Below are 15,812 nucleotides of genomic sequence, written 5' to 3'. Positions count from 1 at the left end.
AACACTAATTTTTGAATGCTGAGAACTCAGACTATTTCTTTTTCTTGAGCAAAGAAGTCAACCAGACTTTTTTAGAAAACAAGCAAAAAATCCTGCCTATTGCAAATAGGCACCAAATATTAATTTTTATCTTAATAAGCTTCTATGTATGCAACATAAAACTCCACAAAACTCCACTTCTATTGAAATAGAGGAGGTAGGTTTCATTATCTATTTAGTAAGATAAAAAATAGATGGCTTCTTCATTTTTCTTCCTTTTAATGGTTAAGCTACATATTAAAAAAAAAAAACCTGCAGAACTGAAACATCAAAATTCCATTTAAGCTGAATCAAAGCCAAACACCTTTGGTTTAAATATCTGCTTTTCACAACTGGACACAGAATTTAATTTTTAAAAAATGTTCTCCTAGTATGAAAGTGAGTCCTTGATCAGATTCAAACAATTGAACCAAGGGGCACAGAAGTGTTAATAAAAATACTGACTTAAAATTTCCTTTCACAAATGAATTCATAAATTTAGAGCTAGAAGAGACCTTAGACATATTCTAATCCAAAATCATTATTTTACAGAGGAAGAAACTAAGTCACTATGGTGTGAACAAGTCCAAAGCCACAAATAAGTAAGAACCAGAAATTGGATTGGATTCTATGGCTCCCTGGTTTTCTTTTTCCATCCATTGTGCCAGATATAAAAATTGGCAAAACTTGGTTTTTTTCCTGAATGTTCCTATCTATCGGTCTATTGAAGTAAAGATTGGATGTATTCATTTATTAACGAAATCCTCTATAATGTGAAAAGATTAGAAATCTATTTTGAATTTTTGTTTTCTTCCCCATTTCATCTGTAACAAGTGTCACATTGAAGTTCAATGCCCTTAAGAATGTTTGCTTTAAAAACAGATAGTCACATCCTTATTTTTCATATCAGATGTAACGATGGGGAAATGCTGTATAAAAGATACAGATTTAATTTTTGCCAATTGCTGAACAAAATCACTGTGATATGAGGTTGCTTCATGTCTCCTATATGTCCCTGAGTTTACCATGTTGTGCCTTGGTAAGGCAAGGTCATCTATGCCTAATTAGTAGCTAACCTTGGGAAAGGCATATTGGAATTAAAGACTGAGCACTGGAGGGAAATGAGAGGCAAGTCATCTATGACTGAGCTGGGAACATTATGAGAACATTTTTATTCAACATAGAGCATGGTGAGTTACTCGTGAGACTCCTATTTACACCCTTGATTGGCCCACAGTCCTAACACCTTCATGCCCCCTGTATGAATCATCGCCCCCATGGAGACTTATTCCGAAAAGTGACAAGAACATGGGTGGTAAGCCATTTGAAAAGATGATATCAATCTATTTCCATTGTAGCTTAATGTGGAGCTGATATAACTGACCCTGAATAGAAGGCTAAGTCTCTCCCAGAGGGTGAATTGGAGCAGGCTGATTCCCTGCTGCTTAATCTAATCAAACAGGGGCCTCTCTGTTCCTCATTTTGCCACATCTGATGCCCGACTCTTATATTAAAAAAAAGAAATACACATGCACAAACGCAGTGCTCGGGGTCCCTCGGTACATCATTAAGTTGTAAAAATGACTTCATCACTCATGACAGAAAAAATAGATGGTTCCAACAGCGACATATGGCAGCGGGAGAATCACTCCACCAGCTGCCCACCTGATAAACCCCTCCCCCCAGACTTTCCTCTACCCCAGGGAGGCTGCTAGGGAGGCTGCTAAACTGCAATGCAGCATGAGTGCAGCCCTAATGAGGGGGGAGGGAGAGGAAAAAGGGCAGAGGCACGTACCACCCCCTTCGGCCCCTAGAGCCTCGCTACCTCTGCTGGCAAGCGAGTTAAGCTAAGTTTATCATCTGCCCCAGGCATGGCAAAGCATGGGGTAAGGGTCCAGCAGGGTCTTCCTCTTCTTGGAAGGAAGGGGAGCCAGATTGGAATCTCATCTATTTGATTTTTCTGAGGTCAGGAATGACTCTATCATGGACAGATAGACAGATTAGGCAGATAAACAGGGAGATAGAGTCACCTCTGACCCTGCATGTGGGTAAAACCCATTCATTCAGAGCAGAATGCCAATTCTTGCCCCTCTATTGATGCTTGAGATCTTTTCACAATTTCAGAATTGTTGCCTGGCACAGGGTTAAGGAACCAGGGAACATTGTTTTGTAGGGGATGTTATTTCTAAATTTAAGGGGAGAATAAATCAGTTTCATGAGAATTCTAAATGCTGAATTATTTTTGTTAAGAAATCCAGCTTATTTTTTCTCTTTTCACTCCTTTGCACCCTATATAAAGCAGATAATTATCTATATATATTATACTCACACACACATACAATATCACTACCTCCACTATAAATCCTCTTTATTTTGGCCCTGAAATATGAGGTTTGTGGATAGAATGAGTCTACATCTCTTTCAAAAACCCTACACTATTCTTCACGAATGGATTTTATAACAATAACCATTCCTGGGAGGCTGCATTTACTCAAGTTGTTGAAATTTTTATTTCTTTTATTTAAAAAAATGCAAATGCTTACTAGTGATTAACTTTTAAATCTATGGACTTGCATGTTTATTACAGGAGACAAATCATCCTCCAGTACTACGGAAATGTCACTTTTAAAATCAAGATATGATAAAATGTTTTGTAAAATTCCATTGAAAAGCTTTCCTTTCTCTTCCCAACAAAGGGTCAACAATACCCACATCATTCTCAAGACTGTAATCTCAGGGGAGGGTACAAAAAGGCACAAGGGCTATATAATCCATACAGTCCTTTAGGTAAAAGACAAATTCATAGATTATGTCTTTATTGGTTTGACTTCTTTTTAGGATACAGAAATGTCTGTCATGATTTTATAAGTGGACAAAAAAAGTCAAAAGAATTTAGCATCTGATGTAGTTTTAAAATGACTAAATGTCCCAATCACTCCTGACACAAATCCTGTTGGTCCTTTGGGTCCATTAAAAGCTTCTCTCTCTAATTCTTGGATTTTTCCCCTGGATTTGAAATACTATAGATGGTAGTCACTCATGCAGTCAACAGCTCAGAGAAAGTACATGGTTATATACAGAAGATTGAAATCAGGAAAGCCTAGGTTTGAAAACTTTCTCTGATACTCTCTGTGTGATCATGAAAGTCACTGAATCCTTCCACAGCCTCAGTTTTCTAATCTGTCAAAAGTCAGCAATGATACCTGTAATTGTCGTTCAGTACCCACATCTCAGCATAGTGAGATACTAACTCAATAATTCTAAACAAAGTGCTTTTTAAAATTATAAACACTAGTCCGTGTAGTGGATAATGCACCAGCTCTGAAGTCAGGAGGACCTGAGTTCAAATCTGGACTCAGACATGTTAACACTTCCTGGCTATGTGATCCTAGGCAAGTCACTTAACCCCAACTGCCTCAGCAAAAAAAAAAAAAAAAATTATAAAGGAGGAAAGCGTGTCATGGACTGGCAAAATATGTGGGCACCACAAATCATCATGGATAGTCAAGAATCCTGCCTCAGGTATCACCACATCAGCTTTCGCTTCTGGTAGGATGGGACAGCAGAAAGAGAGTCAGAAGAACAGGATTTGAATCCCAGGACTACCACTAACAATGTGACCCTCAGTAAATCACCCCTTCATTTCTCTGGGCCTTGGTTTCCTATATATAATAAAGAGATTGGACTAAATGACCCTTGACATTCCTTCCAGATATAATTCTATGATACTTCGGTTGTTTGGGAAGGGGGAGTTCTTTATTCAAATTAAAAGCTGAATTAGGAGTGTAAGATGTACCCCAAATTACAAATATTGGCTTTCTAAACCAAAGGAATAGAAGCCGTACCTATAGTTTCATTGTTATAATGTGTTTTGTCTACAAGTAGGTCAATACCTTCTCTACAACTTAGAATCTGAGTTGTCTAGAGCAATAATGTCAAATTCAAATATAAATGGGGGATCATTAAATAATACATAAGGATCAATGCAAATGTATAATGATTTAGAAAACCACATCTTAATATCAATTATGTTTTATTGCATATTTATTTATTTTGTTAAATAGTTCCCATTTATAGTTTCATCTGGTACCATACTGGTGAATGTTATAAGGGTAAGCCATAAGTTTGACTTTTAGCCTAGAGCACTGACTAGTTAAAAAATTTGCTCAGGGTCACCAAAAAATGCCACATATACATTAAATATTGAAGGCCACATTTGAACCCAAGACTCTTTGTTTTCCAAAGACATTTCTCTGTTCACTATACCATATTGCACCTTATATAAAATTTTAAGTGACATCAAAAGTGTTGTTTTCAATCAAAAAATTATTTAATTTTAGATTTTAAAAGGAAAATTAAACTCTAATCTTAAATAAATTTTCTCAGTTGGGTTAATATTTTATGTCTGCATGCCTCGAGTATAAAGATGACATACATTTTTATTTTAAAGGAATAACACAAGATTGTTATCAGTCAGTGAACTTTAGCTGCTTGGGTGAGTGGTGTTGAAATGAAGCCATTTCAAGGCTGCTCTTTAAAAGCCTTCAAATGAGATGTAAAGCATTTTCAATGGACATTAACTTCAACAGTGAATAATGTGGACGAAAAGATAATTTAATAAGGTTGAAACCTGACACTTGAAAAGAGGCAATTTTTTTCACAATGGAAATTTTCCATTTACATTTGTAAATGTTGAAATCAGATTAAAAACAAAAACAGAGCAGGCAGAATGAATAATAATAACAGCTAACATTTATACAGCATGATTTAAGCTTTGCAAAGTGCTTTACAAATATTATTTCATTTAATCCTCAATACAATCTGGAAGACAAGTGCTCTTGTCATCCACATTTTACATATTAGGAAATTGAGGCAGCTCATTCATATTTAGGTGACTACTAAATAAATGCATAGAGATAGAGATGATAGGATAGATAGATAAATGATAGATGTATGGATAGAAAGAGATACATTGAAATAAAGATATTAGATGGATAGAGATATTGATCTCACCATCCAGACCCACAATTTTTTTTAGTTTTATATTGTCTTTTGTCTCGGGCTGTTGTATTTAATGAACTACTAATATGTCTTTGTAAAAAAGGATAAAAGCTACAAAACAGGATATACTAAAATTATATTCGCATCACTTGCTTTGTAGAACTCCATTTTGGACATGCACTTTTATGTATTTGCTGCTTACCCTCCTGAAAACCACAAAATCTGATTATCTTACTAGAACAAGTTCCCTTGATTACTTGGCCCATCCAATGACTGCTATAAATTTGGCAAGACAGCATTTGCAGTGAAGAAGGCACTAGAATATGAGTCAGAAGCCCCAGATTCTAGTATCAATTCCAGTGCTGTCTAATGGTGTGATTTTAAACAAATCATTTTTTCTAGGACTTTCCTCATTTGTAAATGAAGAGGAAAGTTGACTTCTTTTATCAATAGTCACATAAAAATACTCTAAATCACAACTGATTAGACAAATTCAAAAACATCTCTAAGGTATCACCTCACACTTATCAGATTGGCCAACATTACAGAAAAGGAAACTTGGATGTAAGCTCCTAGAGGCCAAGGACTGATGCGGCTTTGTGTTTGCATTTCCAGCATTGGTATATGTCACATTGTAGGTGCTGTATGGAACTAATATTGTAAAATGAGGTTTGGGGGCAGGCTAAACTCTAAACTCCCCTACCAATCTAATATTTTATGATTCTAGTTCTGATATATAGAGATCCTTAAGAATTTTGTACTTTAAAATACCACAATGGAAAAAAAAGTTGCATCTCTTTTTTGATTAAAAAGCAAACACATCAGATTAGTCTCTATTGAATAAATGTATTAAAATATATTTTTCTTTTTAAAAAAATGTCAAATATGCTGGGCTTTTCTCCCTCACCCTTTAAAAACAATAATCCTCCAACATTCTTTATCAAAATGACGATTTTTCCTTACATGATCACCAATTCTGCAGCTAGAAGTATGTAATATCACTTTAAGGATAACAGAAAAGAAAATGATGCAAGAATTCCCTTTCTCTGGGGACTGAGCTCATTCTTTCCCCAGCTCTCCTAGTCTTTCATTCTCATAAATAAGAAACCAGGTGTGGATTCTGCCCCATCTAGCCAATAAACCAGCAACTTTAATTGTAAGCAGGTATGGGATTGCTTTGGACCCACACAATAGAAAGATCTATTATCTTTTTTTTTCAATAAGAACATTTCTATGAAAAAGTACAGAATGGAATATCTTTCCCTTTTTGCTCTCTCTCCAAACACCTCAGTTCCTCCACTTCAGGATTGTATGCATGAAGATACTATGACAAACACCCCCAAAGGGAGATTATTTTGCACCTCAGAGAGAGAATGTGTCCCTAGTATCCTAGCCAAGGGGAATCTTATGCCATTTTTAGAGTTTCCAGGAAGCAATTTTGAATGGGTGTACAATGTCTGTTGATAAAAAAATTAGTTGAATTGAATCTCACAATTTCAGAATAGCTTTCCAGATAAGGATTGCAATTTTCCCCCTTATTTCTTATGTAAGGGATTCCTCTTATAATGTATACTTTTAAATAATTCATACATATTATCAAGTTTTCTGAACAAGCAGAGGCAGTTCATGTGAGGTTAAAAAGTATCAGGTAAATATTGATGTAAATCATAATTTTAAGTCACCCCAATTTTTTTTTTAAAGGAAATTATACCAAAGACATTAGATATTGGATAAATATTAAGCATACTGCATACTAGAAGCCATGTGACAGAGTACTGGACGTGGAATTTAGGAAGACCTAAATCCAGTCACACCTTGGACACTTTTTTTTAGCTGTATTTGACTTTGGGCAGATTCCTTATTGTCTGGGGGATGGGTTCTTCATCTGTGAATTGGGGGTAATATTAGCATTTTCCTTCATATAGTAACGGTAATGATCAAATGAGATTAATAATGTATTAAGGTGCTTTCCAAAGCCTCAAGTACTGCATAGTCAGTTGGTGCCATTTTAGTTGTGATTTCTAATGAAAGCTACAAGATTGATTGCATTTTACATGAGATTTCTCTCCATTTGGCTTCCCATTTTTAAAAGAGAGGGAAATTGGCAAATCCCAGGTGTTTCTGCCTGGCAGGAAAACCTTAGCCTTTTAACATTTGGCAAGCTTAAGGTTTTGATTTTGGATGGAGTCTTAAAGGTCCAGTTATTGTATTTTGACATCAATCTCTTCTTTAGTTTTCTATGCACATTGCTCTTGAACCCCGAAGTTGTTCCAGGAATGGAAAGTGCACTTAAATGCAGATTTTTTTTTTAAGAAATGGAAAAATATTAAGACTTTTCTTTTCAGGGGAAAAAAAGAGCCTCGATGCTAGAAGTTTGACTGAAAGCTAAAAAACTCTGTAATTTATAATTAAGCACACTGAAATCTGTTTTATCCTTAATGATTTTTACCTAAGGTCACTTTCATACATGACCTACATCAACATGGGGATATTGGTCTCCATCTCTATTTCTTTGCCTTAGCTTTGTAACTTGTATGGAGAGAAGGATTAAAATCTGGGGTAGATATTATTCAAAATCAACTTTATGAATTTATCTTCCATTCCATCCTCTTACCGCTGTGAAGGACTCTCCTGAAATCAGTGCCCTCTGCCTGCTAAGCCGCAAGTAAATTTCCAGGAGTCCCCCTCAGGGCCCAGGAGATGACTGAGCTGTCAGAGGCTGGAAGACTTGATCTTTGTGTTAGAATCTTAGGTGAGCAGAATTGTACTTAAGAAACACCAGGGCGGGATTGGGGAGACTGAAAATGATGAACTGGGTCTTGATACTGAATAGAGCCAAAGCGTAATTAACGAGGAAACAGTCATAAGCTTCTCATGGTCTAAAAGAGAAACTGTTCTTGTCATTTTTGTCATTTTAAAGCCCGATTCTTTTCAGGGGACGGAAAGAAGCGTTAGGATGGGGCGTTAGAATGCGGTCCAAAGCAAGCAACAACCTTAAATCTTTAAAATAAGAGGAAACAAAACGGCTTCTTTCTCCCCTTCATGTCCAACGATGCTGTCTTAATGAACGAATTTAAGGCCAGTTAAAATCTGAACGCCTTCTCTGTCTCTAAAACGAACCTGAGATCTTCCATAGTCCGTGGCCCCAACCAGCTGTCCCAAGCCCTGCGGCTTTTCCCGGTTCCCGGGTTCCCGGACTCGGGGACAGCCCCAGAGAGGGAAGCTTAGGTGGGAAGGGGGTCGAGCTGACCAGGAGCAGGCGCTAGGACCTCGGCCGGCCCTCTGGGCCCGGGGGGACTGAGCTCAATGCCTTCCGTCTTCCCGCAGTTCTCCGCGGAGCTAATTAACAGGTGGAATCTCACCCCTGGTGCTTGAAAGCTCGCCAGACACCATAGAAACAAAGCTTTAAGACCCCGAGCACCATCTGTTTTGCGGGCTAGGGGCGGCGGGCCTGCCATGCCTAGAAGAGCTCGACTGGTGGTCTGGCCACAGAGGGTCCGCAGCACCCCCGGGGCCCACATCTCGCCTACCAAGGAGCCCACACGCGCAGCTCTTGCTTTTTTCCAGTAACAAGAAGCCGGGAGGAAGGAGAAAGGGAAGCGCGGAGACTGCCGACATTAATAATAATAATAACGAAAATAATAGCAATAACATCAGCTAATGATAATAATAATATTCCGCCACATCTATCCATGAACCCAGATTCAACCAGGCCTCAGCCAGCTGCCCAATCTAGCTGTGGTGAGTTTAGGGAAATCTTTGTCAATCACAGCCCGCAACTAGGCCCTTTACATCCAGTTGGTCTGCCCCTCCCCTCTAGCCCTCCAGCTATCCCTGACTAGGCCGGGACTTCTCGATCCGGCTGTTTTTCAACCCTACAACTTGATTATTTAGTCTGAGGCCCGAGCTAGACCCAGATCCCGTCGGGCGCAGACAGAAAGAATGCTAGAGCAACCCCACTAAGGATAGTTCCTTGGGCTCTTTTATCCCTATTGATCTTCGCCCTCTAGTCATCCTTCCCTTCTCCAAGATCTCGGGTTTTCCACACAGTCACCCTTACCCCACAGAGACACCCCAGGCCCGTTCCCCCGTACCTGTTGGCGGCCAGACGGGACGCGATGTAGCCTCCGGGGATCTGAGTGATGATGTAGCCCCAGAAGAAGGACCCATGGATCATCCCCACGGTTTCCGGGTCCCAGTTAAATTTGGCTTTCTAACCAAGGCCGGAGGAAACAGGAGAAAAGAGAAGAAAGCAGGAAAATTAGTGTGCTAACCTGAACCGCAGACAGTCTTTGCTAATTTCATTTTACACCTTGAATTGTGAAGGTAGATACAGGGATATGCAGTGCACAGTGAGCCGGCTTAGCTGTCTTAGGTTACCTCCAGGTAACACGCTTTTGTTCCTCTGCTAAAGGTCTGTCTGCAAGCTAGATACCCTAACCGCAGCTTTGTGGGGATGGGATGCAGGGAAGTGTTAGATTCCTTACAATAAGGATACAGAGGGAAAGGGAGCGCCGGAAGGGAAGAAAGGCTAGAATAGAGGACAAGGGAAGGATTTTTAACTTTATTTCCAGTGCCATAATAAATATTTGCTGAATTAGAGTTTAATTAAACTACAGATCAGATGGAGCTGATATAGGAAACCGAATCAGAAGATTGGGAACTGCAATTAAACTTGCGATTACAAAGGTGGTAAAGAGGGAGCAGAAAAAAGAAGGCAGAACACACCTGCTTCAGAGACAGTTCTGGTCTGTGGACCCAGATCAGTTAGGGGAGGGCAGGACAAAGGGTAAACACCGGGATATGAGGATACCAAAAGGGAGGCAGTTTTTATTCCGAAGAAAACTGGAAACTAGTTAGAAAGAAAAGACTATAAATGAAACTGGTGTATGGAGGTCAAAGTTGAGAGCCAAGCTTCCACACAAGAAGCCAGACTAACCTGCACTCCTCTAGGGAAAAACAAAACCAAACAAAACAATATATGTTCTGGGAGCTCGCTCTCTTTCAATCCCATATTAGTGGACCTAGGGTTGCTGGGAGTGGGGGGAGATGGAGGTGAAAAGACTGTACTTGAGCTTACTGGTATGTTTTCTTGAAAAGAAACATCAATTATCAATTCCTCTGGGCACATGCTGTATCCGAGTTATTTTGTGCCATATATTTCTTATATACTTGTGTGTTTGTGTTCCTTTTGTGTGTGTCTATATATGCCCTTTGACTGTAAACTTCTAACATTTTTGTCTTTAATGATATCTAAAATATAGAGGGAGCAGAGTGAATGTTGTGGATTGATTGATCTGTGGCCTGGCTCATCTAGTTCTTCTACTTAAACACTAATTTACCTCAGATTTCCTCCATGAAACCTAGAAGCAGTGGAAAAGCTACAGCTCTCCTAGAGTCCTCTCCTTAAAATCAAGAGTTGTGTTCCTTTGCAGAAACAAATTGACAATAAGGTTGAGATGGGAGCAACAGTCCAATGGTCTTGGAAAAGAGCCCCCTAAGGTACAAAGATGAGAACTAAGAAAAATCTATTGGAGCTATTAGTATTTTATTATTATGTAATATTTTCTGCAGTAAGATGTTTGTGGCTGGAGAGCTGACCTCAAACTCATGAAGATATGGGGGTAAGTCCCAACTGATGGGGTGAATCTGAGCAAGTCACTTAGTGCCAAGCAAGTTTCTAAGGTTACAAATGACAGAGAAGGTGTCCATCTGCTTTGGTAGAGGAAATTTCTCACTGGGAGTTACCTCTACCAATAGAATCCTGGTCCACTCTCATAGCCATCCTATAATATGATCTATTTTCATGTGTGACCATAAAAATTGAGGACAACCTTGCCCCCTTACTAAGTGGCTGGGAAAAATGCCCCCCCCCCAGGATTTCCAGCCAGGACATTTAAATTCCCATCTCTGTTGCTTACTACTACCCAATGGATCTTTGGGAAGTCACTCTCTGAACTCCAGTCTCCTCATCTACAAAATGTGCATTTGGACTACATGGACTCCCAATACCCTCTTCAGTTCTAAAATGATGATATTATGGTCATAGAGTTGGAAGTGGAGTGGAGCCTCTGGTGAAATAAGAAAAAAGTAGAGAGGAGAAGAGGGGATCCGTGTCCCCACAGTCGCCCACCTCCTTGATGATCTTCCCCCCTCGGTGTATGGTACTGTTGTTCACCATGTCCACGATGGCGACCCCCAGGTTGCAGCGGATCCCGAAGGAAATGCAGAAGCCTAGGCCACTCATGATAGCTATGATATAGCGGCGTGGCAGGCCAAAACAGGTGCAGTCGCAGAGTGGTGCCTTCTTCTCCTGCACCTCCAGGGGCTTCCCATCCTCGGTCAGTTCAATAGTCTCCCCGGTCTTCTGCTTCTTCTCGAGCACCCTGGAGCGAAGAAGGGAGGACGGAGAGCCAGGGAGGGGGCAGGGGAAGAGAAAGGGAAGACAGAAGGTATTAAGGACTGCGTCCAATTCGACGGTCCGGGAGCAGGTGGAGTGACTGGATGAGATTGAAGAGTCCTGATTCTCTCCTGGCTGTGTTCACTTAGCTCCCTCTCCGGGGTGGAATTGGGGAGGTGTCTTTTCGTTTTTAAGCTCTCTGGAAAGTAGGGATCTGTTAAAAACCGGAGCTTCTTAATCTTGTTTTTGATTGTTGTTTATTGTCTTTGTCTTGGACCCTTTCGGGGAAGGCTTTTGATTTATCCGAAGAATGTTTTGAAATGCATTAAACAAAATATTTAAGATGACTAAGGAAAGCAATGATATTGACACCCCAGGTTAAGAAGCCCTTGGGAATGATTTTTGCAACTGGGAGGGAGAGGGGTAATGAGTGATTAGACGAGGGAATCCACTCGTCTTTCTAGCTAAAAATTATAATCAAACTCCTTTGCTTTCTTACTATTTGTAATCCCAATAGAAGGGATTTGTGTTGTAAGAGGAGAAAGTGCTTTGTGCGTCTAACTTTGCACACAGTGAGTGCTTAAACAGTGCTGGTGGAATCGAATTGAACTGAATTGAATTGAATTGGCTTTCGACCTTTCTTCTCTAAAGAAGGACATCCCACCCCCAACCAAACTCCTGGTCCTACTGCTCCTTTGGCTCAAATTCCCTACTTTGAATCCTCCCTAATCCCTGAACCCCATTTGTCTCCCCACCAATTCTTAAATGGTCTCCATGTTGTTTTCCCTTCGGGATTGCTTGAGCTAAGAAAAAAAAAAAAAAAACAAGACATTGGGGCTAACAGCTTCAAGGTGGCTATTTTGAACCTCTCCACTTGTGTTCTTTCTCCCTCTCCTGCAGCATTTATACCCTAAACCTTCTTTGTTACTACTCTTAATTCCAATATCCTGCCATCCTCCGCTGAGTCCGAATCTCAGCCTGCAAAAGCAATAGTTCCCTCCTCAGACTTCCCTGCGGGGGTCCTTTCCCAAAGGGATGCGGGTTTTCTGGGTGTGAGGTAACGTAGCCACGCCCACGCTTCTCGTAGCAAAAGTGTTCTGGGCCAAGTCCTTCCTGAATCTGGATTTAAAAGAGGGAAGGACAATGCAGGGGTTCGTGTGTCACACCTGCAGCAGGCTCTGCCCAGTTTTTTTTTTTTTTTTCGAATCAACCCCGCCATCTGAACTCAAATCCTTGATCTTGATTTTACATTGGCTCCCTTCCTATATATATGTCTTTTCCTTTCTAAAGATGGCGGGGAGGAGGATGGGGGGAGAAAGAGAAAGAAAGGGCCCTCGAAAATATAGACAAAATAAACCAAAAAAACTACCTTTCACACATTTGAAATGAACTATTTACACTTCGCAATTACACGCGAGGGAAAAAAAATGTGTTGGAGCCTTTTCTAGACATTCAAATGCAATTCTCTACACAGAAAAAGAAAATCACTCGTGCATAAGGTATTTCCGCATTCAATGCAGACCCTGCACCACTTTAGAAATGCCATTGCCATCAATATTTAAAAATTCCAAACCTTCAGGAATGAATCGCATCAATGCATTTGTCTCAGAGGGCTAAAATGCTTTCCCCCATTCGAGTAACAACAGTTTTCTTTCGAGAGTTAAATCTGTGAGATTTCTCTTTAGACAAAGACACCCCCTCCCTTTTTAAAGGGAGTATCTCTTAGTTACGTTAGGGTGTAATAGTTTCCAATATTTAAAGGAAACCTTTCCTTAAACAGTAGGATTTTCGGTTTGAAATAAGCAGGATCAATTTTCATTCTTATCAGTTCGGCCATTTATATTATATATACACTACATAAACATATAACTATAAACACACACATATATGGTTGCTTAAATATAATGTGATTAATCTGAATGATATCAAATAGGTTCAAAGAGTGTAACGTTTGGAATATGATTTTCAAACCTTTCACAATACATGAAACCATAATAAATTCCTTACTATTCTGAAAATAAATTCATGATAATGTTTACAGTTTAATATTTTAAATGATCTTTAGCCATTAGTTTTTAAGAGTATAAAAATGATTTTTTTAAAATGCCACAATACTAGAGGAGCAGAAGAAATGATTCAAGTAATGGGATTCAAAAAATAGATATATACAGGTTTTATGTATCCCTCAATCAAGTTTTCCCTTAGAACAGGAAAGCTTCCAAATCTAACTTTCAGTCTTGGAGCAAAAGGTCTCCTTGGGTGTCCTTAGTACCTGATCGAATGTGACTGAATGAGCAGTTCTCAGTAGTGTTGTAGGATTGCAGTGGAGAATGCGGAATGTTGCCGCATAGATAGGTACAAGTGCTGGCCAGAAGTGGAGCCAACCCGAACCTGAAAAATCTGGAAGGAAGTATTTGAGCTACCCGCCTTATCTTTTCTCAAAACTTTCTATTTCCTAAAATGTTCTTCTTTCTAAATCTGCAAAGAAAAATGCTACCCAAAATACACTTTCTTGCTTTTTTTTTGTCTGTCTTATCTCCTTGGGGGTTGATCTCCTTTCTTTCAAGAATACTCCAAGAAAAGAGACAACCTTTAAAAACAAAAAGAAAAGAACACAAAAACGATCCCTCTGGAAGCAGTAGAAGTTACCTGTTGTAACAGGATTCATTGGCCAAGTTACTATAGCGAGTGTTAGTTTCAAAATCGTTTCTATCCAACCATTGCACTCAGAAGGATTATTCTTTTCATAATGCACAAGCTTTCTCCATACCAGAGACTGATGTCTGTGAGAGGACGAATACATAATTTAAAAATACATAATTGTTTCAGTCTCAAACCCAGAAATTGGCCAGCTATCAATTATTGATATATATATTTAGTGCTTCTTCTTCTTTTTTAATTCAAAAGGAAGATCTCCTGGGAGGTTACTAATCGAATGGGCTTAATGCTTTTTGCATTGAAGGTATCTAACTCGAGCTTTTTCCAAGTAAACGATTAGAAAAGAGGGAAAGCCCGTTGATAGGGTGTGGAGTCTTCTCTTTTTATAAAGGAGATGAATTCTGGAGTGAAAAGGGGAGAAGTATCTGCTACTAATCATCCATACAGATGGTAAAACACACACACACACACACACACACACACACCAGATTGCTTTCATGCCACATTCTTTTGCCAACCTTGGGTGAGCCCCAATGTTTAACCGAACAAACGATACCGATCAAATTACAAGCCTTCGAAGCGGTTTCATTTAACTGAAACCTATCTGACGGTTTCCCCAGAAAGAAGTCCCAGTGAACACGGGAGTCGTTTTCTCTTACCTGTAGATTTGGCCGAGAGATTTTCCAGCAAAATTCTTCAGCCCCTCTTTGCCAGGGGTCAAAATCCTTTGTTTTATCGACTCCATCCCTGCAGCAGTGGCTCCCGGTGTGTACTAGGTTTGAGCTATGAAAGGTGATGCTTGCGCATATTGGCTTAATCGCTAAGGTGTTTTTTTCCCCTCTCTCTCTCGCTTTCCTTCCCCGCGAAATGGCTATTGGTGCACCTCTGGGAAGAAGAATGTGAGTGAAAGGGAGGGAGAGAAAGGGGATATAACGGAGTACAGCTACATGCAACCCACGGCTTTCCTAATAGGAGAGTTGCTAGACACAATTAGAAAGTCTTATTTGAAGGGGAGGATCCGGTAGCAGAGGAAGCATGCAGTGCCATGATATTTGGGCGGGTACGAAGAGGTCCTTCTTGATGGAAGTTAGTCCTCTTGGAAATGATTTCTAATTCTGGTTTTGAAGCTCTTTTCAAAAACTGCAGGATTTTAAAATAGAGGAAATCATAAAGCTCTTCTATAAGTGCAAAGAGAAGATGATACCAGTGTTAGTCCTCTTCCGTAGCAGAGTAGCTTGAGAGAGAATTAATGGATGGTTTTAGCTCTTAGGTGGGCAGTGCCAACCCTAAGGCTTCATCTTCACAAATGAGCTTCTGCTTCCTTCACGGGGAGCAATTCAGATATGCGGTGGTGGAGAGTAAAGATGGAGAGAGAACTTGACGCTCCTTGGAACGAGAATCAATGAAAAGCGAAAACGTGATTTAGTGAGACAAACAGGTCTAATTTTGGACAGAGCACGAGAGCTTTTCAGCACTGGGGACAGCTCCCTCTCAGCCTGGCGCTGCCTCCCGATTTCAGAACCACGGACAGGGTACGTAGGGCAGAGGGAAAGGTTTTTTGAGTCCGCTGCTTTGCCAACTTTCTAGAGGAGGTAGGACAGTCCTTCCAAAAGACCATCCTGGGGCTCTTCAGGAATGGGTGCTATGGAAACCAACTAGAAAGATGTCATCATCTCATTGGTTTGCAGAGAGAATGGTGCAGTTGATTTGGCAAGGAAGGAAGAGTTTATTAAAA

The 15,812-nt window shown here is 39.9% G+C and overlaps 1 protein-coding gene across 1 annotated transcript in view; it reads right to left on the bottom strand.

Annotated features, from left to right (window-relative positions):
• Positions 1–14,822, bottom strand: part of SLC17A6 (solute carrier family 17 member 6) — a 53,577-nt gene extending 38,755 nt beyond the window's left edge. Inside the window, exons 1-3 of the mRNA XM_003773636.3 lie at positions 14,737–14,822; positions 11,153–11,405; positions 9,114–9,232 (exon numbers count right to left, since the gene is read on the bottom strand). Coding sequence (XP_003773684.1) covers positions 9,114–9,232; positions 11,153–11,405; positions 14,737–14,822 — 458 coding nt within the window. The remainder of the gene's footprint in view (positions 1–9,113; positions 9,233–11,152; positions 11,406–14,736) is intronic.
• Positions 14,823–15,812: the final 990 nt, after the last annotated feature.

This window comes from Sarcophilus harrisii, chromosome 6 (genome assembly GCF_902635505.1).
Source record: "Sarcophilus harrisii chromosome 6, mSarHar1.11, whole genome shotgun sequence".
Lineage (NCBI taxonomy): Eukaryota > Metazoa > Chordata > Mammalia > Dasyuromorphia > Dasyuridae > Sarcophilus > Sarcophilus harrisii.
The sequence above is the reverse complement of the archived record's forward strand: the minus strand, read 5'-3'. Positions and strand labels throughout refer to the sequence as shown.